Source organism: Balaenoptera ricei, chromosome 8 (assembly GCF_028023285.1).
Source record: "Balaenoptera ricei isolate mBalRic1 chromosome 8, mBalRic1.hap2, whole genome shotgun sequence".
Lineage (NCBI taxonomy): Eukaryota > Metazoa > Chordata > Mammalia > Artiodactyla > Balaenopteridae > Balaenoptera > Balaenoptera ricei.
The window spans coordinates 105,030,008-105,058,000 of record NC_082646.1 but is presented as its reverse complement, the minus strand read 5'-3'; the positions used below and the strand labels follow the sequence as shown (position 1 = coordinate 105,058,000).

The following is a 27,993-nucleotide window of genomic DNA, read 5'->3' as shown; positions in this document are numbered from 1 at the left end:
GCTTCTCTTTAGCTAGCAGCATTTAAAAAAATTTCCCATTGTGTTAGTGACAGGAAATAGTTTCCTCCATTTTGTTGACTGACCACAAGTCTTAGAGATTATTTTAACAAGAAACTAGGTTTGTCTGTTTGGAAAAATTACTGCTCAGGATGGTTTATGCCTGTGAGGAGTTAGGGGATGTGTTCATGGAATTCCTCAGCTCAAGAAATATTTCCAGGGGCTTCCTGGGTGGTGCAGTGGTTAAGAATCCGCCTGCCAGTGCAGGGGACACGGGTTCGAGCCCTGGTCTGGGAAGATCCCACATGCCGCGGAGCAACTAAGCCCGTGAGCCACGACTACTGAGCCTGCACTCTAGAACCCGCGAGCCACAACTACTGAGCCCACGTGCCACAACTACTGAAGCCCGCGTGCCTAGAGCCCATGCTCCACAACGAGAGAAGCCACTGCAATGAGAAGCCCACGCGCTGCAGTGAAGAGTAGCCCCCGCTGGCTGCAACTAGAGAAGGCCTACGGGCAGCAACGAAGACCCAATGCAGCCAAAAATAAACAAATAAATGTATTAAAAAAAGAAATTTCCAGTTAATTCCCTGGGAGATAGCTCATTGCCTTGGCATTTTACCCCCACCCCTACTGTCACCTGTTTCAGTGTGGGTCAGAGGAGACAGTACAGATCCTGGAGTCAGGTATCTAGAAGGGACATAGAAAATTGTACAATGGGAATTACATGATTTGGCGCAATTTTACTTACTTATCTGTAAAATGGGGACAATACCTATCTCTTACACAAAAGTCGACCAAGATACTGTGACAACCCTGAAGAATACCAGTTTGCTCCTGAACTATTGCCAGATGTGCTGGAGAAACACTGTGGATATAAACTCTTCATCCCAGAAAGGGACCTGATTCCAAGTCATACTAGAAATTCCAAAAAAAAAAAAAAGAAATTCCAAGAAATATTAGAATATAAGAGGTTGATTAATTAATGAAATATCAAAAATACCCCTTTACTATTTTTTGGTTTAATTTATTAGATTACTATGTATTTTTTGCATTTTTGCCAGGAGTATCTTGTTAAATATCAAAATTCTGCAACATCAGTTTTTAGAGTGGTACTATCCTAAATTGTATTAAAATTATAATCAAAGGATTATAGTGAGGATTGTATGAGACACCCAGGGCACAGGCTTGGCACATGATAGGCCCTAGATTTCACTCATTCATGTAACAAGTGTGTATTAAACTACTGTTACTACCTGCAGTGACTGATGGATGAATGAATATCAGGAGAAAATCTGCGCAGAGGGACTAGAGATCAAGGGGAGGGTCTCAAAGCCACTCCCAAGTACCCTACCTGGCTTCTGACCGCCGGCCGCGTGCGCTTGATACGCCGGATATGACGTCACCCACTCCCGTGGTTCCCAGAACTAGGTGGTGGGAGCGGAAATTAACCCGGAGGGAGGGAGTGTGCAGACTGACCGGAAGTGGGCGGCGACGTTTGCTGCCAGCTCCAGCTCCTGGGAGCCGGGCGAGAGGAGGGTGAGGAGGGCGGGAGAAGGGGCGGGGCCGATGCAGGGGCGGGGCTTGCGGGCTGGGGGCGGGGACCTTCGTGCCTGCCGGCCCCCGCCTGTCCAGGCGCCGGCGGTGGCGCGGCCATGAAGCTGAAGCTGAAGAACGTGTTCCTCGCCTACTTCCTGGTGTCGATCGCCGGCCTCCTCTACGCGCTGGTGCAGTTCGGTGAGCGGGGCAGGGCGGGGGTGCGGCGGGGGTGCGGCGGGTCGGCCCGAGGGCACCCGCCGCCGAGCATCCCGCCCTGGGGATGAACCCCCGCGCAGACCGCATTCATCCGGCTCGGCCCTCCGACAGCCCTCTGCGGCCGCCGGGCGCAGTCCCCTCTCTAGAACGCACCGCGGCTGCCCGCCGCACCTCGGGTGAAATCAGACTCCTTCCCAGAGCCTGCAAGGCCCCGCAGGATCCTGCCTCGGTCTGCCTCTCTAACCCCATTTCCTAACCCTCTCGCTCGCTCTGCTCCGGCCACACTGGCTTCATGACAGTTTCTTGAAAACCCCACGCTCATTGCTTCCAAGCACTTAACCTGTCCCCGCTGCCTGTGGTGCTGTTCTCCCAGCTCTTTCCCAGCTGTCTCTTTCTCATCCTTCAGGTTTCAGCTCACATGTCACCACCTCACAGGCCTTCCTTGACCACCTTAGCTAAAGTAACTCTCTTAATCTGGATTCTCTTTAAGTCTCTATCCTATTTGTTTCCTTCATGGCCCTTACCACGGTTTCTAATAATTTTATTAATTTGTTTCTTTGCTTAGTGTCCAGCTCCTCCACTAAACTGAAACCTCCATGAGGGCAGGGACCATGTCTGTTTGGTTTCCTGCTGCATCCCGGGCACCTAAGGCAGTGCCTCCCAGGAGGAGCATTCAATAAATATTTATCCAATGATGGAATCAATGAATTTAATGAGTCTTTGGTCACACAGCCAGCGGAACAGATTGAACCCTGCCTCTTATGCAGGGATTTAGAGACTGGGCCACTGCATGATCCTCAGGTATTTGAAAGACTGTCCTGTTTTAGGAGATCAACTTGTTCTTTATGGTTCCAGAAGGCAGAATTAGGACCAGCAGGTAGAAAGGATGGAGGCAGATAATCAGCTCAATAGCCAAATGAAAACTGTAATGGATGGAATTGTTGAAGTCAGAGAGGGACTGCTAATTGAGGCAGTGAGCTCCCCACCACCCAAGGCGTAGAAAAGCTGTTTAGAGAAGTTGTAAAGAGAGCCCGGCACTGGCTAGTTGAACAGAAGGTTATGGCCCTTTGGGATGCTGAACGTACTGTGGTTCTCTGCCCCCATCCCTGCTTCCCGGGACCAGGCCAGCCATGTGACTGCCTCTCTCCCCTGCGGGCAGCAGCAGAGCAGCTTCGGCAGAAGGATCTGAGGATTTCCCAGCTGCAAGCCGATCTCCGCCGCCCACCCCCTGCCCCTGCCCAGCCCCCTGAACCTGAGGCTCTGCCTACTATCTATGTTGTTACCCCCACCTATGCCAGGTATGGGCTGTGATGCACCCAAGATCTGCATGGACCAAGAGGCTGGGGTCGATGATGAGTTTCGGGAGGCGCTGGGCCAGGGGATGTTCCTCAAGCTAAGGCATGCCAAATGACAGGCTAAATGAACCACATCATTACTCAAAGATTTGTGGGAAAACGTTTTTCTATTAAAATAGACAGGGATGTGCTGTGAAGTAGAATACAATATTCCTGAGAAATTTTAAGATAGAACAATAAAGTCGCAAAGAAATTCTGAACTTGCCAGTGAGTTCACTCTCTCTCCTTAGGGAGCCTTTGGTGAGACAGTTTGGGAACCCCTTGACTAAATCGAAGTAGAAAAGGACTTGGCCCTACAGTCATACGGGGGTCTAGAAATAGTTACGCCAGCTATTATTTGCGGTGTGTTTACTCTCTGCCCCACACTGTGCTAAGTGTGTTCCTTTTTTTTTTTTTTTAATAAAACATAGCGTTATTAGTGTTACAAACCAACTGGGGAATGTGGTTTTGAATCTGTAGCCAAAAGGGCTTGCTGACATCTGCCTGGAATCAGATGGCTGACCCACCTACGCCAGGGCATCTCTAGACCCTCTCCACCTCCCTACACACACCATCAGCCTGGGGTGGGCAGGCCCATCTGAAGGGTAAAGAAGCCTGCAAGAGACTGGGCCCCTACCTTCCCCGTTTCTTGTCTAAACTCGGATAAATCTTCGTCCCCTGAAGAGGAATGAGCCAAAGGGCTCCTCTAAACTCTTCTACCTGGAAATCCAAGCATAGGCGGCAAAGAACATGGTCCTACTGGTATTCTAAAAAGTCATGATCTTATTTAATCTTTAAAACAACATTGTTGTAAAGTACTGTTATTTTAAAGCCAAGAAAACTGAGGCTTGGGGAGATGGAGCCATTTCCCCAGATGTCTCACCTAATAAGTTACAAAACTGGCATTCAAACCCAGATCTGATTTCAAAGCCTGTGCCCTTAATTTATGGTCAGATCCCTGGGGTTGAGGTGAGTGACAGACATGGACATTAAGAACAGGGCAGGTGAGTCAGTCCCCTGGCGGTCCAGTGGTTAGGACTCAGTGCTTCTACTACAGTGGGCATGGGTTCCATCCCTGGTCAGGGAACTAAGATCCTGCAAGCTGAGTGGCTCGGTCAAAAAACAAAACAAGACAAAAGAACAGGGAGTTTGGGTGCTGGTCGGGGAAAGGTCACGGGGTGGGGGGTGTGGGGGGGGGTGCTAGGAGTGGCCCAGGAGAAGCCATATGTACCCTCTGGAGTGGGCAAATGGTGCCTACCCCTTTCCCTCCTGCATCTTTCCCCCTGCAGGCTGGTGCAGAAGGCGGAGCTGGTGCGGCTGTCCCAGACCTTAAGCCTGGTGCCCCGGCTGCACTGGCTGCTGGTAGAGGATGCTGAGGGCCCCACCCCATTGGTCTCGGGGCTGCTGGCTGCCTCTGGCCTCCTCTTCACACACCTGGCAGTCCTCACCCCCAAGGCCCAGCGACTCCGGGAGGGCGAGCCAGGCTGGGTTCGGCCCCGAGGTGTAGAGCAACGGAACAGGGCCCTGGACTGGCTCCGGAGCAGAGGGGGTGCTGTGGCGGGAGAGAAGGATCCACCCCCACCAGGCACCCGGGGAGTTGTGTACTTTGCTGACGATGACAACACCTACAGCCGGGAGCTCTTCGAGGAGGTGAGCACTGACACGGGGCTGGGGAGACAGGCCAGTGGGGCCCGCGTCATCTATTTCCCTAGGTGAGGAGTGGGGAGCGGTGGGGCAGAGTGACTCAAGTGGTCCTTCCTGCTGCTCCCGTTCCTCTGGGCCACCTCCTGTCTGTTTCTTCTTTCCTGACTTCTGTTAGATGCGCTGGACCCGTGGAGTCTCAGTGTGGCCAGTGGGGCTGGTGGGCGGCCTGCGATTCGAGGGCCCTCGCGTACAGGATGGCCGGGTTGTGGGCTTCCACACGGCATGGGAGCCCAATAGGCCCTTCCCAGTGGATATGGCGGGATTTGCTGTCTCCCTGCCCTTGCTGTTGGCTAAACCCAACGCCCGGTTTGATGCCACTGCTCCTCGGGGCCACCTGGAGAGCAGTCTCCTGAGCCACCTTGTAGATCCCAAGGACCTGGAGCCGCGGGCTGCCAACTGCACTCGGGTAAGGGGATGGAGGTGGGCACAGAAATCTGACTGTGGGATGGACGGGTGATGGGAGAAGTGGAATGAGGCCCTGGGGAGTAGGATCAAGGATGGGTGTTTGAACCAGGAGAGACCCTCCAGGGCTCAGATTCAACCTTGCTTGCTCTCCTGAAGGGGAAGCTGGGAGGCAGGGAAGGAAAGTGGTCTTCCTGCCACTCTGTCTCCTGGCACCCATGTGACACAGAGAGGGTAAGGGATTAAGCCCCATTTTAGAGGCACTAAAGCCTCCCCCCACCCGCCCTTCATACTTGGGCAGCCAACCCGGTGTGTGTCGAGGGGGTTGGAGAACCCGTTCTACACCGAGTGCCCCAGAGGCTTGGCTGTGGCTGGGCCCGGCTCTAACTGAAACCTCTCGGGACAGGTTCTGGTGTGGCATACGCGGACAGAGAAGCCCAAGATGAAGCAGGAGGAGCAGCTACAGCGGCAGGGCCGAGGCTCAGACCCAGCTGTCGAGGTGTGATGGCGGCCCTACCCTGCCCACCACCTCATCAGACACAGATCTGTGGGACTGGATCCCTGGCCTGCCCAGGATGTGGTTTTCCAAGTCCTGACCCCTCAGAGCCAGGGGCGGCCCTTCTGCCCCTTCAACCCCAGGGCGTGGCCCAGCTGCTTCTCCCCTCCCCCAGCCTGCCTTGTGGCACTGCCCACAGGCTAGGGACAAGCGGCCCTTGTGTTGAGCCAGATCGGCCCTGTCTGGGGCGGAGCAGAAAACAGAGAGTCTCGGGAGGGAGGGCGGCTGAGTGACTGCGTAACTTATTGGGGCTGGGCATGCACTGGGGGGCTGGAGGAGCTGGGCTGGACCCTCCCCACCTGAGCATGCTGACCCCCCCCTCCCACCTCCAGAATAAAAACTCTCAACCTGGAAGGGCTTCTGTTTTCCTTCACTTCCCATGTCAGTTTCTTGCATTTGATCCTTACCAGGTCAAAACCCTGGAGTCCTGGCTTCTCCATCAGACAGAAATCAGTTCTCTCAGGGCCCCTACCCCCTTGAAGAGAAAGGTCAGTGGCTTCAGTCCAAAAGCTTTATTGAGTCTGGGCACCAGAAGCAGCCTCCAGTCCTTCCCATGTCACTTTCCCACCACGCTGTTTTTTTTCTGTTCTTCCCTGGTGGTTCTGGCCATGGGCTAGGCCCTAGGACACCTGGTGTTCTCTCCTACCCCAGTCCAGCTCACTGACTATCCTTAACCCTCTAATCCCAGAGATCCCCCCTCCCCAACCTGGAGCCTATAAGGAGTTGTGAGGTTTCCAGTCTTGTCCATCCCTCCCCTTCCCCCCACCCCTCATCCCCACCCCAAGCTCCAGGCCGCTAGGCCTCAGGTAGACCCTCCTTGGGAGGTTCGTCTTCTGGTGGGGCCTCCTCAGGTGCTGGCCTGCGGGCCACCCCTCCCTGTAGCCATGCTGTTTTCAGCATGTCTTTCAGCCCAGCAGGAAAGAGATAGCCCTGGGCCTCTCCCTCCCCATCGATGACTCCTCCAAGCCCCTCCAGTGCCGTTTGCAGGTACCGCAGGCCCAAGAGTACCAGAGTCTGTGGGGAAAGCAAGGGGCAAGAGGTCAATGAGCGTCAGCAGTTCCAGGGGCCCCTGGGTTGGAGGCGGTGAGGAGGCCCAGAGGAGGCCTCAGACACTTTGCTGACTCACCTGCAGCAGGAAGGTAACAGCCAGCATGTTGCCCAGTGTGCTCGACAGCCCCTGCAGGTGCCCCAGCAGCACCTCATGGCATCCTTGGGCCCAGAGGTTTAGGTTGGGCTGTCGGGGATCAAAGAGGGGGTGGGCATGGGGGTCTGAGAGCTGGCTTTGCAGGCAAGGTCTGGGTGAGTGGGGATTACAGCAGGAGAAAGGGACCCCATCAATCAGATATAGGCCTTCCACATTGCTCTGGATCCGGCTGCAAAGGGAGGGGCAGGGGCGTTAGGATGTCTGGTGATAGAGGCCTGGGGGAGAAGCTGCAGGGCACAGGAGTTGAGAAGGGAAAAAACGAGTGAGACATTTACCGACTGCTTTACTATGTGCCAGGCATGCATAATTCATTTATCCTTACAACAACTCTGTAAGGTGGTACTTTTATCATCTCCAGTTTACAGACGAGCAAATGGGCCCAGAGCAGTTTGGAAACGTGCCCTGGGTCACACAGCTAAAACATGGCAGAGCTGTGCCCCATTCTTTCAATCACTAGACTCTATTCATTGCCTGTCTGGGTGAGGTGGGGTTTCAAGGAAGGAGGAGGAGGAGGAGAAGAAGGAAGAGGGAGGAGGAGAAGCAAATCACTCACTCAACCACGTCCTGGTCATTGGGATCCAGGTAACGGCTGCTGACCCACTGGATCCCAAACCAATCCTTGTACCCATGGCGCCCGCAGCAGTGGTGCCTCAGCTGCAGCTCATCCAACAGCCGCTTGGCTTGACAGCGTCCGGGGACTTCTGTGTCCTTGTAGTTAGCCAAGGCAGTCCCCAGGCCCTCCTCCAGTCCTGTGTCCAGAGTCCCAGGTAAAGCCAGGGCTAGCCCCAGGGCAAGAACCAGGAGCCCCCCGCCACCAGCTGTGCCAGCCACCAGCAGCGGGCCCAGGACCCCTCGCCAGGGAGGGTAGTGAGCTGCATCCAGACTGGCCCTGCTGGCTCCTGAACCCACCAGTCCTGTGCCCAGAGCCACTGCACTGGCTGCCAAGGCAACCTGGGGCAGGGCAGCGACCGGGCAGGAGGGAGCCAAGAAGGTGCCAAGGTGCCACAGCTGGACCAGGAGGTGCCCGCTACAGAGGAGGGTGAGGGCACCGACCAGCGCCAGCAGCCAGGAGAGGAGCCAGAGGCCCTGCGCCAGACGAATGCGGGGCTGGAGGGGCAGCGCCAGGGCCAGCACCGGCGCCATCTCCCATCTCTGCCCAAGGGACAGCGGAGCTGTCAGGGACGGGGGTTGGCCGCGGCAGGATGCTGCGTCAGCCCAGCCCGGCTTGAGCTGGGCTAATGCCACCCTGACCCCAATACCCTGGGCATCCTCCCGCCTCAGCCTTAATAACCCTCTGCCCTGTCCCCTGCCAGTCCCAATTCGGGATGCCTTGGCCTTGCCCCTTAGGAAAAGCCCCGCCCCCGGGCAAAAGGCCTATTTCGTGACCCCGCCCCTGCCTCCTCGCGGAAGTGGGGAGGGGCTGGTCGGTTCTGCCTCGACAGGCTAGGGGCTGGGGGCGGGAGACCTCACGGCCCGCGCTCCTTCCCAGGTCCCCAGGGACTCCGAGGGCCAGGATCCCGGAAGGGCCTGGAGGGCGGTGGCCGGAGGGGGCCGGGGGGGGGGGTCAGAGGGTTGGCCCCGCCCCCGAAACGAGCTGCGAGGCCCGGACAGGGAGGGGTTACCAGGCGGCCCGGCCCCCCCCGTCGTCCCGCCCCCCCTCCCGCGCTTCCTGGCGGCTCCGCGTCCGGCGCCTGTTTGTGCTGCGGCGCTGGGGCCCAGGACGGCCCCGCCACCCCTCCCCCGGGAGCCGAGAGCGGCCCCGGGAGAGTCCGAGGCCCCGGCGGGCCCCGGAGCCTGCGGCCCCCGCCCCACAGCGCCCCCTCCAGGCCCTTTCCCCGCGCCCGACAGCGCCCCCGGGGGTGGCTCGGCTCCCTTGCGCGCGCGCCCCGGGGTGCTTCCCCTTCCCCTCTCTCTGACCATGGCCCCCGCGGCTTAGACGCCTCCTCCTCCGCCGCCGCCGCTCGGAGCAAGCCGGGGGCAGGATGGACGGGGCCGGGGGGCCCGGTGAGTACGGGGAGGGACGGGCGGCGTGCCCCTTCCCGGAGCGCCGGCCGGTCGGGCGCTGCCATTGCTCGACGGCTGTCCGGGGCGTCCCCGCGTGCTCCTCGGCCCCGGGGGCTCTGAGCATCCTCCACTGTTCCTCAGGTCGCGCTCCCTAGTTACTTGGGTCCTCCAACTGTCATTTCGGACTTCCCCAACGTCATCCTACCTCCCGTGTTACTCTGGGCCCCTCGAAAATTTCCCTACCTCCTGTGTTACTCTGGGCCTCTTTTCCTGGTATTTTGGGTCTTTTTACTTCTGACCCCCAGTGTTACCCTGGGACCTTCACTATGACTCTTCTCTCCACTGATACCCTCTCCTGTCACTCTAGATGTCTTCTCCTTCTCGGAGTCCTCAGGACGACTGTACTCTTGTGTCCCCCCCCTATTTTCTCCTGGTGCTTCTTCTCAGGTTCTCTGCCTTCTCTGGAGACCTGAGCTTGCTCTGGGCTGGGCCCTGTCGTCCCTCGCCAGCACTGCGCCTCTGCCTGTGGTCCCCACGTTCCTCGCCAGTACTCCATATTTTCCCCCTGGTACTCCATGGTACTCCCTGTCTTTGCGGAGGCTGGGACGGCAGCAGGAAGGGAGCTTTGCCAGGTTCCTCGCCTGCCCTGCCACAAGGAGGCCCTTGATCCTTTACCACCCGTCTCCTCCCCTCTGGGAGCGCATCCAAGCCTGGAGCTGCTCGAAGGGGGCAGGTCCTATTGGACAAATGCACAGCTGGGGGCAGAGAGAATCCCCTCAAGCCTTTCCCCAGGTGGTGGGTACATTCTGACTGCTTCTTGCCCCTTTCCCAGGTGAGGGCCCGGCTCAGGAGGCCCTGCAGTCCTTGAGCCGGCGGCTTCAGGTGCAGGAGAAGGAGATGGAGCTGGTAAAGGCAGCCTTGGCAGAAGCTCTTCGCCTGCTGCGGCTGCAGGCGCCTCCCACCTCCCTGCAGGACCCTGGCACACCAGGCCCTACAAGGGACAGGTATGCATGCTGTCAAACCCTCCTCCTCCCCCTTGCTGGGGCCTCCAGGGGCATCGGGTTGATGCACTGTCTCCCCAGCAGCCCTGCAGCTCCCCCGGGACTGCCACCCACACGCAGCCCCTCCTCGGTGAGCCGAGGCACCCAGACAGAGACAGAGGTGGAGACGGAGCCATCCCCTGGCCCCCCTGGCCTGAGCAACGGGCCCGCAGCCCCGCAGGGGGGCGGTGAAGAGCCTGGTGGGACCCAGTCTGAAGGAGGGGGCAGCAGCAGCAGCGGCACTGGCTCGCCTGGTCCCCCAGGGCTCCTCAGGCTGGTGCAGCCCCCACAGCGTACTGACACGTAAGTGTCCTGCGGCAGAGGCTGGGAGGGGAGGGAGGAGTGGGGAGCACGATCAGAGGGAATGACTTTCACCTGCTCACTGTGCTCCGACCAGGCCACGGAGAAATTCTTCCTCCTCCTCATCCCCCTCAGAGCGGCCTCGCCAGAAACTCTCCCGGAAGGCAGCTTCCTCGGCTAACCTGTTATTGCGGTCAGGGAGCACAGAGAGGTGGGCGAGGCTCCCCTCCCCCAACCCGCCCCACCCCAGGCTCAGGTTCTTGACTTTCCACATCCCTCACCTCACTTCCCTGGGTGGGGTGGGGGGACCTCATTGCCCAACAGGAAGAAAGGAACAAGCACTTCTGGGGCGCCTGCTGTGTACCCGGCACTGTGCTAAGCCCTCGACCTCCTCCATCTCATTCAGTCCCCACGACATCCTTGGGGGGTAGGTGGTCTCATGCTGATCATTGCCCAGGTGAGGAAGCAGGCTCAGAGAGGGTAAGTCATTTGCCTGGGGTCACACAGCTAGAGCCAGGATTCCAACCCAACTCTTCCTGACTCCAGTTCCCCTGCCCTTTCCACCATATCACAACATACCTTCCAAGATTCCAAGAGGGTTTTCCAAAAGCACCCATGATTTTCATGGGTGACGGTCCTCAGAGTCTCAGCCTTCTCCCACACCCCAACGTACCAAACTTTACTTCTAGAGAGCAAGGGGAAATTCTAGTGGCTTAGCATAGTTGTCTCAGAGTGTGTACAGGCTCCAGGACACCTAAGTGTTCATTCTAGCCCTATCCTTGGCCTCTCTTTTATTCTCTGAAGAGAGATTGTCACCTTATTATCATCTAAAGGCAGTGATTTCTGGAATTCACCTGTCACTTTCCCCTTGAGAGATAAGGACTATTTTTGCTCACCTTTCAGATCCCTGAAAGGCAGGGCTGATGTACATTCTGGATTCACTAAAGGCCCATTTTACAGATGGGGAAATGAAGCGTTTGATAGCCAGAGGCCTGGTGGTCTGGAGGAAAGTGTCACCCCACCCTGCCTCTTACAGGCTTACTCACCCTCTTTAGCCTCAGTCTTCTCATGCCTTAAATGGAGCTAAAAGTCCCCATCTGAGCCCTGACTGCTCACGATACAAACTGAAAGTCTGCAGAGGTGACTGTGATCTCTAGGGTAACCTCCTTTCTTATGTCCTGCCCCTCCACGATTATGTCTTGGGACCTGACCCCAATCCCTGTGCTTTTCTTTCTTCGCAACAGCCGTGGGGGAAAAGACCCCCTCTCCAGCCCTGGGGGTCCTGGATCTCGGAGGAGCAATTACAATTTAGGTACGTATGGAGGGATCTGGAAGAACTTGGATGATGGGGTTAGGGTTTGGGCTGCAGCCCCGGGACCTATTCTGGGGGACCTGTGAGGTATGGCGGGTTGAGTTCTGCTCTGGCTTTCCTGGAAGGGAAGCTACAGGGTGGTGATTGACACCCCCTTCTTTTTTCTGTAGAAGGCATCTCAGTGAAGATGTTCCTTCGCGGCCGCCCCATTACCATGTACATCCCGTCTGGCATCCGCAGCCTCGAGGAGCTGCCCAGCGGCCCACCCCCGGAGACCCTCAGCCTTGACTGGGTGTATCCTGCCCCTTCCAGTCCCATGGGAACCACCCTTCCCATCATGGAACGTCCCCACCCCTTGCTCCTCCTGGGTCTGCAAGGAGAGTGAGACCTCTGAATCCTCCCCTTCCATCCTCTGCCAATGGCGCTGCTAGCCAGAGCTCTGTCTTTCTCTCCTTTTCCTCATGGTGCCCTTGATCTGACCCTTTCCTTGACCATGATCCCCACTCCAGTTACGGGTACCGGGGTCGTGACTCCCGCTCTAATCTGTTTGTGCTGCGCTCTGGAGAGGTGGTCTACTTTATCGCCTGTGTGGTGGTGCTGTACCGGCCCGGGGGAGGCCCAGGGGGTCCTGGAGGTGGCGGCCAGAGACATTACCGGGGGCACACGGACTGCGTTCGATGGTGAGGCTTGGGAGGCTTGGGAGTGGGCAGCTCTAGGCATGGGGATGGTGGGCTTGGCAGGAAGAGGGTCTGGGTGGGTGTGGAGGAGCAGGAGAGGAGAGTGGCCTGGGTGGTCTTGGGAGACCGACCCCCTTCCCTAGAGTGTCTCCTCCCCCACTTAGCCTGGCTGTTCACCCTGATGGTGTGCGTGTAGCCTCAGGACAGACAGCCGGAGTGGATAAGGATGGAAAGGTAAGGCCACAGTCAAACGCCAGGCAGACAGGATGAAATTCCAGCCCAGCTGTCCTTCACACCCCTGACCCCTTCTCCTCCACCAGCCCCTGCAGCCTGTGGTTCACGTCTGGGACTCAGAGACGCTGCTGAAGCTGCAGGAGATTGGACTGGGGGCCTTCGAGCGGGGTGTGGGGGCCCTGGCCTTTTCAGTTGCGGTGAGCTGGCCCTGGCGCCTCGAGACTCCCATCTTCCTTGTCCGGGAACCCCCTCCTTGTACTTCACCAGGAAGCCTCAGAAGTCCTGGCCTTCCTGAGCCCCACCCAGCCGGTTCTCCTAAGAGACAATGTGGCCCCTTCTCGTGCTCTCTCAGCCTGTCGTGGCACCCCTTGCCTAGTTTAGACCATGAACCCTGAGACCTCCAGACCTTACTCGGCCCCTCTGATGTGTCCCCCATCTTCAGGATCTGGGCGCTTTCCTCTGTGTGGTGGATGATTCCAATGAGCACATGCTGTCTGTGTGGGACTGCAGCCGGGGAACGAAGCTGGCTGAGATCAAGGTGAGGTGTCCAGGTGGCCTGGTGGGGCGCTGAGGTTGAGGTGCTGGGAGTGGTGGAGCGCAGAGAGCTCCAGACTTCCCCGTACATGTACCTCCTTTCTGGCCTGGTCCCCTGGAGCAAGGCTCCTACCCTCTCTGAGGCTATGAAGTGGGGACCACGGAGGTTCTGACCTCGTGAGAGACACCGTGTTAGGCATTAGTGAGTGACTGACAGCAGTGCTCTTGGGGGACCAGGGCCTTGGAGGAAGGGTTGTCCTGAGGGTTCTGGACTTCTGCAGACCAGTTGGCAGGATGCCAGTTGAAGAGAGTCTGGTAGCAGACCAGTTGGCAGGATGCCAGTTGAAGAGAGTCTGGTAGCACGAAGGTGCACAGGGCTTGGGGTGGTTGAATCTAGTATCTTCCCTTCAGAGTACAAATGACTCAGTCCTGGCCGTTGGCTTCAACCCTCGCGACAGCAGCTGTATTGTCACCAGCGGGAAATCCCACGTCCACTTCTGGAACTGGAGTGGTGGAGCAGGGGTTCCTGGGAACGGGACCCTCACCAGGAAACAGGGTGTCTTTGGGGTGAGGTGTGGATGGGTGCAGGGTGGTGGGGGAGGGCAGAGTGGCAATGGAAGTATTGGTCTGAGTACTGTGGACCCTGATGCTACCCAACTCCCAACTGTCCCGAGACTTGTAGTGTCTTTGACCTCTGCTCTCTGCTCGCCTGGCCCCTAGAAATACAAGAAACCCAAGTTTATCCCCTGCTTTGTGTTCCTTCCGGATGGAGACATTCTCACAGGGGACTCAGAGGGGAACATTCTCACCTGGGGGCGGAGCCTCTCAGATTCCAGGACCCCAGGAAGGGGCGGGGCCAAAGGTATGTGATTGGGGGTGGCACCTGGGAAGGCTAGTTCCCCAGAGGGTCTGTGAAAACAAAGGAGAGGGTTTCCCTTGAGAATTGATCGTGCTCTGTCAGAGGGTGGGGCCCTCTGGGGGGCTAGTCTAGGAGGGCAGGGGGCAGCATGGCAGAGAGGGCTGGGGCTTTGGAGTGTGCCAGATCCTGGGTTCAAATCCCAGTTTCGCCCCTAGTTGTCTGGCCTTTAGGAAGTTACCTCACTTCTTGGAGCCTTGGTGGTCCAGTCTGTAAACTGGGGAGAAGAGCCGAGGATCCGACTAGCACTCAGCAGCTGGCAGTTACTACTCTGTTGTGACGGCCTGGGCTGCTCCTGTTCCCTACTTCCCTGCACCCCAAAAGCATGACCCACCCAGGACTTTGCCAACAGAGACCTATGGGATTGTGGCCCAGGCGCACGCTCACGAAGGTTCTATCTTCGCCCTGTGTCTCCGGCGGGACGGGACCGTGCTGAGTGGTGGTGGGCGGGACCGCCGGCTGGTCCAGTGGGAGCCCGGGTTGGTGGCCCTCCAGGAAGCTGAGGTGAGGGCTGGGCTGGGGTCAAGGGAAGGCGAGGGAAGAGGAATGGTCAGTGGGCCCCTGACTTTCTGCCATCACTCTGCAGATTCCTGAACACTTTGGGGCCGTGCGGGCCATTGCAGAGGGGCCTGGCTCTGAGCTGCTGGTGGGAACCACGAAGAATGCGTTGCTGAGGGGAGATCTGGACCAGGGCTTCTCCCCTGTCATCCAGGTTGGGGGGGGGCCAAGGATTCGAGGGAGCAGGAAGGGAAGGGCTGTCGGGGAGGGGCAGAGGTGACAGCGCATGCTCTGCTGCAGGGTCACACGGATGAGCTCTGGGGGCTCTGCACACATCCCTTCCAGAACCGTTTCCTCACCTGTGGCCATGACCGGCAGCTCTGCCTGTGGGATGGGGAGGGCCATGCGCTGGCCTGGAGCATCGACCTCAAGGTAGAGCTCTGTGTCCCCGAATCCTCAGTGTCACGCCCACCATGACTCCTGTGGCCGCCACTCCTTCCCCAACACCCCCTTCCCTTTTGCTCCCAGAGGCAGCCCGTTTGTACTGGTGTGGCTGTACTGGCTGCTATTCATTCTTCTGTACTGATGCCTCCAGTGCCCCCTGAGCACTGCCCTCCCCCCAGCCCTTAGATGTCCTCTTGATCCAGCGACTGATGGTTAATCTCCGGCACAGCTGGGGGGTGTCACTTCTGGTTGTTAAGTGTTTTGAGTAGCACGTCTGCTTAGGCTCCAGTGATACCCTGCCTCCATCCCAGGTTTCCTGTCCCTCTCATCCTTGAGAGGAGGAGGCTTTGACATTGTTATCAAGATGACAAGGTATCCATCTTAGTTCCCTCACTAGAAAGGCATCTTCTTGAATTCACCTTTCCCCCCTCCCAGGAGACTGGTCTCTGTGCTGACTTCCACCCCAGTGGGGCAGTTGTGGCCGTAGGACTGAACACAGGGAGGTGAGAGGGAGCCAGGACTCCTGGGAGGGGAAAGCAGGAGGTATGGGAAGGGTTTCTGGTAATGGCGGGGGTGGAGGAATGTGATCGCTGCCTGCTCAGGAGCCCCAACTGCACCCTCCCTCTTCTCAGTGCTTTTCCCTGCAGCCCGGGTCTCCCCTGCTCTCCTATGGCAGCTGTCATCACACCCTCCCCCATCCATTCTCCCCTCCAAGCCTGGGAGTGGAGGAGGTGGCAGCTTAGGCTAGAGAAGCAGCGGGGATGGGAGGGGCATAGGGGAGACTAACACAGGGAAGTGACAAGCTTCACAGACTCCACAAGGCCCTGGTAGTTGGGCCCCTGTTCTCCGTTTCAGACGGCATCAGGAGCCCCTCAGCTTTTATCTGCCCATAGCCCCTTCCCACTTCCCAGCATAAGAGTGCAATGATAGATAACCTCTCTGTCTACATCATAGCCTTTCTTTTGGTGTCTCTGAGGCTCTCTGACTTGCCAACCCCTACCCTGCTCAGGACAGGTGTCCTCACACCTGCTTTCCACCCCCCTCCCTTCTAGGTGGCTAGTTTTGGACACAGAGACCAGAGAGATCGTGTCCGACATCACCGATGGCAATGAGCAGCTCTCAGTGGTCCGGTACAGCCCAGGTGGGAGCCACCCCCACCCCGGACCTAGACTCATCCCTGGCCCTTCCCTCTCTGAGTGACTGTCTTTGTAGATGGGTTGTACCTGGCCATCGGTTCCCATGACAACATGATCTACATCTATAGCGTTTCCAGTGATGGTGCCAAGTCCAGCCGCTTTGGCCGCTGTGTGGTGAGGAAGCTGGGGTGGAGGGCGGGGCATTGCCATAGCAGGTAAACTAATGTACTTTAGGAGGGTGAGGGGATGGGACATGGTGGCTACATTGTTAGTCTCTTGACCCTTGCTCCCAGGGTCACTCCAGCTTCATCACTCACCTTGACTGGTCCAAGGATGGGAACTTCATCATGTCCAATTCTGGGGACTATGAGATCCTTTACTGTGAGTGACAGTAGGGGAGGGCATGGGGAGAGGGTAATTGGGGTAGGTTTTATTTATGTGAGGGGGCTCATGGTTGGGAGGGGATGAAGGAGAAGATGTGGGGGAACTCCAGGTGGAGGGGCAGTCAGACAGGGAGGTGGAGATGGGTTTGAAGTGGAGTCAGAATTATACACATAAGAGAAATGTTGTCATTTGGACAAAAAAACCACACACACAGTTTTGCACCATGTCTTGTTCCCACAAGGCCTTGGGGGAGTTGAAAAATGCACCAAGAAAAGATTGTTTTGGAAAAGTTTCTCAGGAGAGGTGTGGAGGGATTGATTATCAAGGGAGGAGGAACTCATGAGAAACAGGAGAACTTCAGCTGAGAACTCAGGAAGCACATGGGGCTGGGTGTTGCCCTGGGCTGAGGGCTACCAACCGGACCAGATCACGTGCCACCGCCTCAAGCTAGTCTTTCCAACCCTTCCATGGCATCTTCCCCACTGAGGGCAGGGTGAGAGCTGAGCTGGGTGGGCTCCCTCTCCCCAGGGGACGTGGCTGGAGGCTGTAAGCTGCTGAGGAATCGTTATGAGAGCCGAGACCGGGAGTGGGCCACCTACACCTGCGTGCTGGGCTTCCATGTCTATGGTGAGCAGGGGCCCAGGGCCGCGGAACCCTGCGGGAGAGGTGCGGGGACAAGGTGCAGCCCTTCCCGGGTTCGCAATGCTGGATAGGTGTAGAGGGGTGGGCGTCAAGAAACTGGCAGATCCAGCCCAGGAGGCCCCTCCGGCCGGCCCTCGGGACCGGGAAGGATTGCCTGGAACGCGCGGCCGGTGGGTGGGTGGCCGGGCTGCTTGAGCGCCGGAAATGGTGCCGCTCTGAACCGTGGGTGGCGGCCGGGAGGCCGGGCTGAGGCTGGCCGCTGTGCTAGGCGTGTGGCCTGACGGCTCGGATGGAACCGACATCAACTCCCTGTGCCGCTCCCACAACGAGCGCGTGGTGGCTGTGGCCGACGACTTCTGCAAAGTACACCTCTTCCAGTACCCGTGCGCCCGCGCCAAGGTAAGGCCTCCCGGGGCCTCCGGGGCCGGACGGGAGGGGTCCAAGGGCTCCGCGGCCGCTGTAGCTCAACCTTCCTTCCTGCCCAGGCGCCGAGCCTCGTGTACGGTGGTCACGGCAGCCACGTGACCAGCGTCCGGTTCACGCACGACGACTCGCACCTCGTCTCGCTGGGCGGCAAGGACGCCAGCATCTTCCAGTGGCGAGTGCTGGGCCCTGGGGGCGCGGGGCCGGCGCCCGCAACGCCCTCTCGAACCCCCTCCCTGTCCCCCGCCTCCTCTCTCGACGTCTGACCGCTGTCCGACGGGACCCAGAGGCCCTGCAGCGTGGCCCCGCCCCACCCAAATTCCCCATTACCGGGGCCGACCCTGTCCTCGACTTCGAGACATTCCCAAAAGCGCATTTCCCTGGAGGGGGCGAACGGCACCCCTGCACACACTGTATAGACCCGCTGGCTGAGCCGGGCAGCCCCAGCCGGGGCCCTGACTCCCGCTGCCTGCTGAGGGGCAATAAACCAAAAGCAAAGTCGCCTCCCGGTCCTTTTGTGGGGCGCGGCTGGGCGCCTAGGGCCTTTGTGGGGATGGGGAGGAAGGAAAAGGGGAATGCGGAAAGGGTGAGGGAGCGTAGACCTTTCATGCAAATAACAAGCAAAGCCGCTTGCAAATAACTCCGCGAAGCGCAAAGCCGCTTCGAGTCTTTCGCGGCCGCATGCGGAGCTGCAGCACTCCGGCGAGGAAAGTGTTAGGCCCAACTCCTCTCCCCGCCCTCGGGGGCGGGGCCGAGCCGCAACGGAAAAAACCGAGCGCCGGGCCGCGGTTGGCCGGAGGGAGCCGAACTTCTTCCGGAAGTAGCCGAGCTTTGCGGTCTCGTTCTCCGACCGGAGCCGAGCGCTGGGCCTTGTTCTGCGGATCCGCCGAAGGTGTTCCGGAAGGAGGCGAACCCCCAGGCGGGCAGGGCAAGGTTTCGCGGCGACCCTCAAGAGTCCAACGTCTGGCGGGGCTCGGCGAGCGCGGGGGGAGCTGCAGCCTGGCTCCGGTCCGGCGGGAGCCGAGCTCCTTCCGGAAGAAGCCGAGCGGGCCGGCGCCGGCCTCGGCGTCCCGGGCTAGAGGCGGTAGAGGCGGCGGCGACAGCGCGGGCCGGGATGAACCGCGACGGCTGAGGCGGCGGAGGTGCCGGCTGCGCGGGCCCGACTGAGACTTCTGCGAAGCACCAGCCCCGCGCTCCGGGCTTCGCTTCGAGCCCTGACCCAGTGAGCCTCCCGGACCCCTTTGTGCGGCCGGAGGCGGCGGCGGGAACGGCCATGGCGGCCAACATGTACCGAGTGGGGGGTAAGTACCGGGCGTAGGGGCTGCGGGGCCCGGGGCGGGAGAGGTTGGGGGCCGGGATCGGAGAGGCTCGGCACCCGGTGGCGCGGGGAGCCGCGTTTGGGGCGGCGTGGTCTAGAACGCGGACCGGAACCGGAACCGGGAGCACGGGGAGGGAGGGCGCGGGGATCGCGACTCGGCTGGGCACCGAGACTCCCGGAGAGGCTTCGGGCGGCCCGACGGCACTCGCGGGGCAGAGTCTGGGGCCGCCGGTGTCGCGGAGTGGGCTTGGGAAAGTGGTTCTGAAGGAATTGACAGGGCAGGCAGGGGGCGCGAAGGGCCAGGGCGACCGCTTTGCCACCTGCGGGGGAGCCGTTGGGAGGTTTCCTCTTCCCAGGCGTTATTGTGCGCCTCGGTTCGCAAAGGTGGGGGCCCTGCGCAGGAGTGAACAATTGCTCGCTTGGCCCAGACTGGGATGCAACTCCATCGCTGAGTGGTGGGGACTGCTGGGGAACCCCCTGATTCTTGTCTCCTCCTGAAGGCTCACTTTTGAGTGAAGGATCTGATTTTAGAGCTAGGTGATTAAGGGTAGAGGGTGGGGCATCCTTCCCTTATTTTCTGTTAGTCTTTCCACTTCCACATTTCAGCGTCCTCTCTACCTAGACCCTTATCTCCTTTTGGTCTACCCGGGCCTGCTTTCGCTCCTCCCACCCTGGTGCTCGGCTCTCCCATCTACTCCTCTGATCTTCCCGGTTCTTCCCCACCCCCTCCTACAGATTACGTCTATTTTGAGAACTCCTCCAGCAATCCTTACCTGGTTAGAAGGATTGAAGAGCTCAACAAGGTGAGTGGAGCAGAGTCCCGCCACCCCCCGCAACCTCCTCTTTCTTCTGAGGTCTCTAACTTCAGGTGAATGAGAGAGAGAGAGAGAGAGATAACACAAACCCTATCCTAAGTACCCATTCATATTCATTCATTCATTTATTCATTCATTCCACACATTCAGGAAAGGCTATTGAGAGCTTAGTGGGAACTTTGCTATTCTGTTTCTTGGGGGCCAAGGAAAGGGATTTGGAAGTCTGTCCTTAAATGGAAATCTCTTGATTCATAATTTCTTGAGCTTTTCTTACATTCTTTAGACTTGTTCACTGTTGTTAGTCTCTTCTTTATGCATTTCCACTTTCAAATGACTAGTTTTCACCACCATTTTTTCTCTCCTTAGACTGCAAATGGAAACGTGGAGGCAAAGGTTGTGTGCCTTTTCCGGCGAAGGGACATTTCTAGTAGCCTCAACAGCCTGGCTGATAGTAATGCCAGTAAGTGTCTTTGTACCCCACCCCCGGCGCCCCCGTCTCCCCCTGCCCATGATCTGAAGCCTGCGCATGTCCCTGCAGGTGTTTCTCTTGGTAGCATGCCCAAGGCAGGGGTGTGAGTTTGGGGGTGGGAAATGCCTGGTCTGCAGAGGGAGGCCTGTTTTTACACGTTGGGTTGGAAGCAGGGTGGAGAGGCCATGATAAGGAAAGCCAGAATTTGGCTTGTGTGTGAGTGTGTATTTAAGAGATGATAGTACTTAAATAGGGGATGAGGAGGAGCTTTAGAGAAGCAGGACTCTTGGGGGACAGTTTTGGTTATGTTGGGACAATGGGTGGTGACTCTGAAGGTCAGGTGAAGAGGAAGAGATCGTACTTAGAAGCCTGCATAACAGGGAAGCAGGTTTTTTTTTTTTTTTTTTTTTTTTTGTGGTCATGAGGTGGTAAGGATACATGGATGGGAGAGAATAAATAGGAAGCCAGGAAAGTTTTCTTGCACTTTTCCTCTTTCTCACCTATCCTGGCTTCCCCTTTACTCCACTTTACATCTTTCCCGTTTCTTTTTGCCTTATTCTACTTCTCTTTATGCTTTCATCATCTTTTCAGATACATATTCTTCCCGTTTCCCTTAGTTTCTTTTTCTTTTTCTGCTTTGGCTTTCTTCCCCCTTCCTCTTGTTCTTCCTAAATTATTTTTCTCATTTTGGGCTTTTTTGGGCCTTGGACATGAAGGGGTTAATGAGGACCTGGGCCTACCAAGTTCTCCGGCCCTCTGGGGTTTCCAGTCCCATCTGGCAGGGGCTGACCTTGGCCTTGTCCAATCAGAAAGGGTGTGGGGGGTGTGGCCCCCCTTGCCTTAGCGCAGGGTTTCCGGAGCACACAGGCGAGGGGTGGAGCCTATTGCACACCCCCGCCCCACCCCCCCTTTCTCCCTGAGGTTGGGAACAATGCACCAATGAGCCTGGGCCTGTGGCTCTTTTGCCCCCTCCCTGTTTGGTTGGCACCCAGCCAAGTTAACCCTTTCCACCAAGGTTTCAGGGCAAGTTGCAGCTCCTTGGGGAGGAAGGTGTTGGCACTGGCTTGAGAGGTACTGTCCTTGAAAGCCCCACAAACAAACGATTGTTAGCCAAGTAGAAAACAAGGGATAGTTAGGGTCGCATGTGACGTTTAAGAGCAAAGTCTCCTGAGATTTGCAAAGAGGAACTGGTAAACACACTCCCGTGTGGTGCTTTTATTTATTTATTTTATTTGGATTTCTGGACCCCAGGCTAGTTTAGCAAGAGACAAGTGGGATATTCTTGCTGGGCGTCATGTGAGCAGATTTGTGCTGTATGAGTGGTGTCTGAGCATTGGCACCTGGGTCTGTGATGTATTTCTGTGGCAGTCTTTGTACTCTCAGCAGCTCTTCCCTAAAAACATTCGTTAGTAATGGAGAGTTGGGAGTATCTGTAACGGGGGTGGGGGTGGGGAAGCTAAGAGGGAAAGCTGGTGGTGTGAGAGGCAGGTGCCTCGGGAATGTGAGAAAAACAAGTGAGACAGGAAATATTTTCCCTGGGTTAGAGCTTCTAAGGTGGCTTCTTTCTGAATTAGTTTCTGACTCGGCGTCTTCCTCCTAAATCTCCCAGGGGAGTTTGAGGAGGAATCAAAGCAGCCAGGGGTGTCGGAACAGCAGCGACATCAACTGAAGCACCGTGAGCTTTTTCTTTCTCGGCAATTCGAATCGTTACCAGCCACCCACATAAGGTATAGGACAATCAGGGCCACTGTGGCCTGCATGCACTTATTTAGAAGGAGGAAAGGAGGGGCTAGTGTATTGGAGCTGCTGTACAGAGGAAATGAGGAGCTCACCCAGGGTTTTCTGACCTCTCTCCTGTAGGGGGAAATGCAGTGTGACCCTCTTGAATGAGACAGATATCTTGAGCCAGTACCTGGAAAAGGAGGTGAGAAAGAGGTGTCGGGAGAAGAGGGAGGGAAGTGGGTAGTGCCCCGAAAGGCAAGAAGAAGGTCTGACTGGGATGAGGTACAGGTTGACAGGCTGCCTGTCTTGGGAACTCTGGATACACCCCACTGCCCCCTGCTTATGAGGACTGCTGCCCTGCTTACCTTCTCTCTTTCCATCTCCAGGACTGCTTTTTTTACTCACTGGTGTTTGACCCTGTGCAGAAGACACTTCTAGCTGATCAGGGGGAGATTCGAGTTGGTTGCAAATACCAAGCTGAGATCCCAGATCGCCTGGCAGAGGGTATGCAGCAGGAGACACTGTATTATGGCTACGGGGTTGTGTAACATCATAGTCTCTGAACGGTGTGCCCTGGCGTTGTGTGGTGTACAGTCTGCATGACACTATGTTGTGACCCTGGCAGAATGGGACCTTAGGAACCGGAAAGGGGCAAATGGGCACATTGGGAAGAGAAGTCTGAGAGTTGAGGTGGCTGACAGAATCCAAGGAGGAGACGAGGTGTTACTTTGTCAAGACATCTATTATCCTTCCTGACGATACCATTTCCCCATTCCCCAGGAGAATCTGATAATCGGAACCAACAGAAGATGGAGATGAAAGTCTGGGATCCGGACAACCCTCTCACAGACCGGCAGATTGATCAGTTTCTCGTGGTGGCCCGGTGAGCGGTGGGTGGATGGGGCAGATGGGCTGGGGGTGGTGTGGACATAGTTCTGATTCATGTTCGTAGAGATGGACTTTATTTATTTTTGGCCTGGGTGTTGTCCTTCTTTCTCATCTGGCTTGGTTCCTCAGCCCACTCGTGCTTTCTTCTTTCCCTGACTTCTCACTCTCTCCCTTAGAGCTGTGGGGACCTTCGCAAGAGCCCTAGATTGCAGCAGCTCCATTCGGCAGCCAAGCTTGCACATGAGTGCAGCCGCCGCTTCCCGAGATATCACTCTGGTGAGCAGAAGTTGGTGGGTAGTTGGGTAGGCTGGGCTTTGTGGGGACCTGCAGAGTCTTGGGACTCTGCAGGGAGGAGGGTATCTCTGAGGGAGTGGGAGTATTTAAAGAGCAACAGGGGAGTGGTGCTGAGGGTTTCAGGTCATCAGCATTGTTTCCCAACTTTCCTGTAGTTTCACGCCATGGATACATTGCAAAGGAACGGCTACGACCTGGCTAAGGCCATGTCGACCCTGGTGCCCCAGGGGGGCCCGGTGCTGTGTCGGGATGAGATGGAGGAATGGTCAGCCTCAGAGGCCATGCTATTTGAGGAGGCCCTGGAGAAGTACGGGAAGGATTTCAATGATATTCGCCAGGACTTTGTAAGTGGATGGGGCTAGGAGGAGAGGTGGAAGAGGTGACAGGTGAGGGCACCAGGACCAGTGGCCAGAGAGCAGCTCACCTTCTTCCTTATGCCTCCTCAGCTACCCTGGAAGTCACTGGCCAGCATAGTTCAATTTTATTACATGTGGAAAACCACAGACCGATACATTCAGCAGGTAAGGTCTGGGCTGGGGAGGCTGGACCAGAGGCCTCCTGCTCACCTCTGCCTTTGAAGTTGATGACATCCTCCCTGCTGAGATGCTCTGATCCTTTTTTCTTTTTCTCCTTCCTGCAGAAAAGATTGAAAGCTGCTGAAGCAGACAGCAAACTAAAACAAGTCTACATCCCCACCTAGTAAGTGTGATGGGTAGGGGAGACAGGCATGTTTCCCTTCTCTGCCCCTAACCTGTGCTTTCCTAAGTGATTGGGAGGTGGGCCGGAGACGTGGTCAAATTATAGAGACAAAGTGGAAGTGGATTCTTTTCCTTGACCAGTTCCTGGTTTCTCCCCCATTAGCACCAAACCAAACCCTAACCAGATCATCTCTGTGGGCTCAAAACCTGGCATGAATGGGGCTGGATTCCAGAAGGGCCTGACTTGTGAGAGTTGCCACAGTGAGTTCCAGGGAGGGACAGGGATGCCGGGGGTGAGCCGAGCGTTTGCTCTGGCCCAGCAACCTGAGAGGCTCAGGTAGCCTCCGGACCATTCCCTCCTCTCCATGCTCCTGCAGCCACACAGTCTGCCCAGTGGTATGCCTGGGGCCCACCCAACATGCAGTGCCGCCTCTGTGCTTCCTGTTGGATCTACTGGAAGAAGTACGGGGGACTGAAGACCCCAACCCAGCTTGAGGGGGCTGCTCGGGGCACCACAGTAAGGATGGATGATGAGGGACAGGTTGGGGAGAGCAGTAAGCTAATTGATGTGAGCTTTAAGCGAAGGCCAGGACACCCAGCTCCAGTAAGGTGATGGCTTGACTGGGGGTGGGGGTGGGGTGGTACTAGACAGTGGTTGGGGAGCCAGGCAGGTTGGGGTGGCAGCAAAGAGATCAGGCAGGAATAAAAGACTCTCCATCAAGAATGGAAGAAGGGAGCCTTGGTGACTGACTGTGTTCTCCCCTTTTCCTATGTCCTTCTTCCAGGAGCCACACTCGAGGGGTCATTTGTCCAGACCCGAAGCCCAAAGTCTCTCCCCCTATACGACCAGCGCCAACCGGGCCAAGCTGCTGGCTAAGAACAGGCAAACATTCCTGCTCCAGACCACGAAGCTGACCCGTCTTGCCAGACGCATGTGCAGGGACCTGTTACAACCGAGGAGGGCTGCCCGACGACCTTATGCCCCTATCAACGCCAATGCCATCAAGGCAGAGTGTAAGGGCAGGAGTGCTGGGGCTGGTGGCAGGTTCGGGGTTGCTCTGGCCAGAGACCAGTGTTTCTCTGGGTGTATAAGGACAGTAGTAGAGAGAGTACGTCACAAGGATTTGTTACGAGGTTAGGCATGGTTCCTGGCCCCAGAGGAGGCCTGAATAGTGAAGCCCCTTCAAAAGCGTTCATCTTTGTTCTCCAGGCTCCATTCGACTCCCTAAGGCCGCCAAGACTCCACTGAAGATTCACCCTCTGGTGCGGCTCCCCCTGGCAACTATCGTCAAAGATCTGGGTAAGGGTGGGTATAGGATGGGAAATCTTTAGGGTGGTGTCCGGCTCCCGGTCCTTGTATCATCAAGATCCTTCTCTTCCCCTGCTTTTGTCTTTCCCATTGAGTCCAAAGAGGTTTAGTCTAACACTGTACTTTTGTAGGTTAAAAATGTTATTTTTCACAAGCTATCCAGTATAACTATATACTAATTGATAAGATCATACTCACGTGTGACTTTTGAAATACTGGTGATTACTCTCCAGACCCCTCCCCTATCACTGCTTTTGGGGATGCATACAGAAGAGAAAGTGTGAACATTCTCTAAGGTTTCCTTTCTTTTTTTTCCCTGACAGTGGCCCAGGCACCTCTGAAACCAAAAACACCTCGGGGTACCAAGACACCGATCAACAGGAACCAGCTGACCCAGAACCGGGGACTGGGGGGCATCATGGTGAAACGGGCCTATGAGACTGTGAGTTGACAGACTGGAGTGGGCCAAGTTGAGTTGGGTGGGCTTTTATATCTGATAGGTGTCTGAGAGTCCCCTCTCTCATTGTGCTGCCCCATCCTTTTCCAGATGGCAGGAGTCCCTTTCTCTGCCAATGGAAGGCCTCTGGCCTCAGGGATTCGCTCAAGCTCACAGCCAGCAGCCAAGCGTCAGAAACTAAACCCAGCTGATGCACCCAATCCTGTGGTGTTTGTGGCCACAAAAGATACCAGGTAGGGAGCCCTCCATGGGAGGGGCTGAGAGGTTGACAACCTAGATTGGTGGATATGGGAAAGGAAATAGGAAGGAGTATCTGAGCAAGACCAGCTCCACGAAGACTGGGTGCAGGGTGGGGATGTTAGGAAGGAATGGGCTGGAAGGTGGAATTGTAGTGGAATGTGGGGTTTCATCTTGAAGGTCTTTGCTTTTTTTATTGCCCCCTTCTCTTCCTGGCCAGAGCCCTGCGGAAGGCTCTGACCCACCTGGAAATGCGGCGAGCTGCCCGCCGGCCCAACTTGCCCCTGAAGGTGAAGCCACCACTGATTGCAGTGCGGCCCCCAGTCCCTCTTCCTCCATCCTCACATCCTGCCAGCACCAGTGAGCCCATTGTCCTGGAAGATTGAGCACCTGTGGGGAAGGGAGGTGGGCTGAAAGCTAGAGGGTGGGTGCACAGGGCACCTAGCCTCCCTTCCCTTTAGTATCAAAGGGAATGAGGAGTGAAGGAGGGAGGGAGCAAGTGAGTGTGTCCTTGGAGGGGTTGGACGCCCTCTGGTGTTAGCACTTGGAGGCTTGTCCCCCTCCAGTGCTTCTCCATGCCTGATGGTGGAGGGCAGACTGCAGGAACTGGCCCATTGTGGGAACCTAGCCTGTTTTGGGGGGTAGGACCCACAGTTGTCTTGGACAGTTTTGGGGGGAGGGTTTTTAAATTTTTAAAAAATTTTGCCTCCCTTTGTGAAAGGGGATGGGGGAGGGGAGGAGTAAACAGATATCAGGTGGTGGTATCTGGTTGGGGGAGGGGGGCGTGCACTGCCATGACTGCCATGTCTTTTTTTTTTTTTTTTTTCCTAATTGAGGGTTTCTCTTCCTGTCCGGTGTCCGGACTTTCCTAATTGGAGTTTGAGGTCCCTAAGCTGGTATCAACTCCAGCCTATGCTCGCTCTTTCCTTCCCTGGAGCCTTGTCCCCTCTGCCTTTTGTACGCCAGTTCTCAGAAATAAAGACCTTTTGTCTGTTTTTTTAACCTCGGGTTCTGTAATTGGTTCTTATAGTAACAAATAAAAAGCTGTTTTCTTCAGCTCCTCCTGGCTCAGCTATTCTCTGCCGTGTGCATGCGTGTGCGTGTGTGTGTGTGTGTGAAGGTGCTTCTTTATTTCCTAACTCTTACTCCCCTCTCCTTTTTACTTAGGGGATTCTGGGAGTTGTTAGAGGCCAGAGCAGGATGTAGCCCACTTTGGGGTGTACTGTAGGATCGTATCACCTAGCTCTGTGGTGTATTTGCACAGATTGCTGCTTCAAGGATCCCCAAGGGCAGCCTCAGCAACTGCCTTGATATTGGGGCCAACTCTAGTGCTGTTTCCTCCCTTTTTAGGTTTGGGAGACAGATTAGACATTTGAGCTGGTCCCAACAAGAGGAGCACCTTAGGAGAGAGAACGAGAAGTTAAGCCTACTGTGTGCTCCTTGAGCACTTTCTTTAGAGATGGGGAAAAGCCTCAGTTGTGACTTGCTCAAGGTTAGATCCTGAGATGTCTGCCTCAGGTCCGCTGCTCTTTCCACAGCCGGAAGCTGTGGAAAGCTGTGGGTTGATCAAACACAGCAGGAGCTGCTTAGCCCAGCTGATAGGCCCCTCCATCTCATGGTCCTTGTCCCTGGGGCCTCCCTAGCTCTCTTACTCCCTCCCTGGCCTGAGCCAACACCTCGATAGTGTCGGGAGGAACTGACCACTATAACAGTCTAGGGGGAAGCAGCACCCTCCAGTGTCTTCACTCAGCTGCCACCGTAGCACGTTCCGCCGCATGCCTTTAAGTGGGCCGGTGGCTCTGTCTCCTGGTGGGTGCACTCCACGCAGCCCGCTAACGCGGAAGAGAGGCGATCTGGCTGTAGCCCGTGGAGTCCGGAATGTGCCCGGTGGGGGCAGAGCTCCCCAACGAGGGTTAGGAAGAGGTCGCAGAACTCCCATTCCGGGAGAGGACCGACGGCAGAGGGAGAGGGTAACAGCCCTGAGGAGGTTGGGAGTTTAGGGACAGTGCGGGCTTCGTGGAGGATCCGCCTTTATTCACTAGGTAAATATGGGGTTGAGGATACAGTCTCTACTGCCCCTTGAAGGAAGACACAGCATGCTCTCGACCGCCCAGCAGGGAAATCGCCGGCCGTCAGGCAGCGGGCCCGGCAAGAAACCGAGCACACTCTGTGGCTGCCTTATGAATATTCACGACCTTTGGGCCAATCAACGTCTGAACAGCTCCGAGCACACCAATTGGCTTACCGCATGCAGATAAGCATCGTAGATGGTATTCCTAAAGCTCGTAGA

The 27,993-nt window shown here is 56.7% G+C and overlaps 4 protein-coding genes across 7 annotated transcripts; 3 read left to right on the top strand and 1 right to left on the bottom strand.

Annotated features, from left to right (window-relative positions):
- Positions 1-1,587: 1,587 nt before the first annotated feature.
- Positions 1,588-6,102, top strand: B3GAT3 (beta-1,3-glucuronyltransferase 3). 3 transcript variants are annotated; one of them, XM_059931778.1, is made up of 5 exons: positions 1,588-1,734; positions 2,915-3,050; positions 4,376-4,736; positions 4,906-5,196; positions 5,599-6,102. In XM_059931778.1, exons 1-5 carry the CDS (start codon positions 1,653-1,655, stop codon positions 5,695-5,697), a joined length of 969 nt encoding a protein of 322 aa, XP_059787761.1. In that variant the 5' UTR covers positions 1,588-1,652; the 3' UTR covers positions 5,698-6,102. The 3 variants fall into 3 exon arrangements, with proteins under 3 accessions (XP_059787761.1, XP_059787760.1, XP_059787759.1); XM_059931777.1 differs by having other exon boundaries at positions 2,912-3,050; XM_059931776.1 differs by having other exon boundaries at positions 2,876-3,050.
- Positions 6,103-6,245: 143 nt separating this feature from the next.
- Positions 6,246-8,871, bottom strand: ROM1 (retinal outer segment membrane protein 1). Its single transcript, XM_059931775.1, has 3 exons — positions 7,506-8,871; positions 6,875-7,121; positions 6,246-6,762 (listed from the first exon to the last, which is right to left on the bottom strand). Exons 1-3 carry the CDS (start codon positions 8,093-8,095, stop codon positions 6,544-6,546), a joined length of 1,056 nt encoding a protein of 351 aa, XP_059787758.1. The 5' UTR covers positions 8,096-8,871; the 3' UTR covers positions 6,246-6,543.
- EML3 (EMAP like 3) lies at positions 8,416-17,997 on the top strand. Of its 2 annotated transcripts, none has more exons than XM_059931770.1 (22): positions 8,416-8,956; positions 9,789-9,960; positions 10,042-10,299; positions 10,394-10,507; positions 11,541-11,608; positions 11,779-11,902; positions 12,118-12,288; positions 12,450-12,519; positions 12,606-12,716; positions 12,962-13,057; positions 13,465-13,620; positions 13,774-13,915; positions 14,322-14,473; positions 14,556-14,681; positions 14,768-14,899; positions 15,347-15,414; positions 15,964-16,052; positions 16,124-16,221; positions 16,341-16,428; positions 16,960-17,058; positions 17,342-17,472; positions 17,559-17,997. In XM_059931770.1, the coding sequence occupies exons 1-22, from the start codon at positions 8,935-8,937 to the stop codon at positions 17,760-17,762; spliced, it is 2,691 nt and encodes an 896-aa protein (XP_059787753.1). In that variant the 5' UTR covers positions 8,416-8,934; the 3' UTR covers positions 17,763-17,997. The 2 variants fall into 2 exon arrangements, with proteins under 2 accessions (XP_059787753.1, XP_059787752.1); XM_059931769.1 differs by having other exon boundaries at positions 10,039-10,299.
- A 374-nt stretch (positions 17,998-18,371) lies between these two features.
- Positions 18,372-26,759, top strand: MTA2 (metastasis associated 1 family member 2). Its single transcript, XM_059931773.1, has 18 exons — positions 18,372-18,797; positions 19,550-19,617; positions 19,996-20,089; positions 21,708-21,825; positions 21,959-22,022; positions 22,207-22,324; positions 22,601-22,703; positions 22,885-22,984; positions 23,158-23,346; positions 23,449-23,523; positions 23,643-23,701; positions 23,864-23,961; positions 24,078-24,217; positions 24,486-24,714; positions 24,911-25,000; positions 25,333-25,451; positions 25,557-25,699; positions 25,924-26,759. Exons 1-18 carry the CDS (start codon positions 18,770-18,772, stop codon positions 26,087-26,089), a joined length of 2,001 nt encoding a protein of 666 aa, XP_059787756.1. The 5' UTR covers positions 18,372-18,769; the 3' UTR covers positions 26,090-26,759.
- Positions 26,760-27,993: the final 1,234 nt, after the last annotated feature.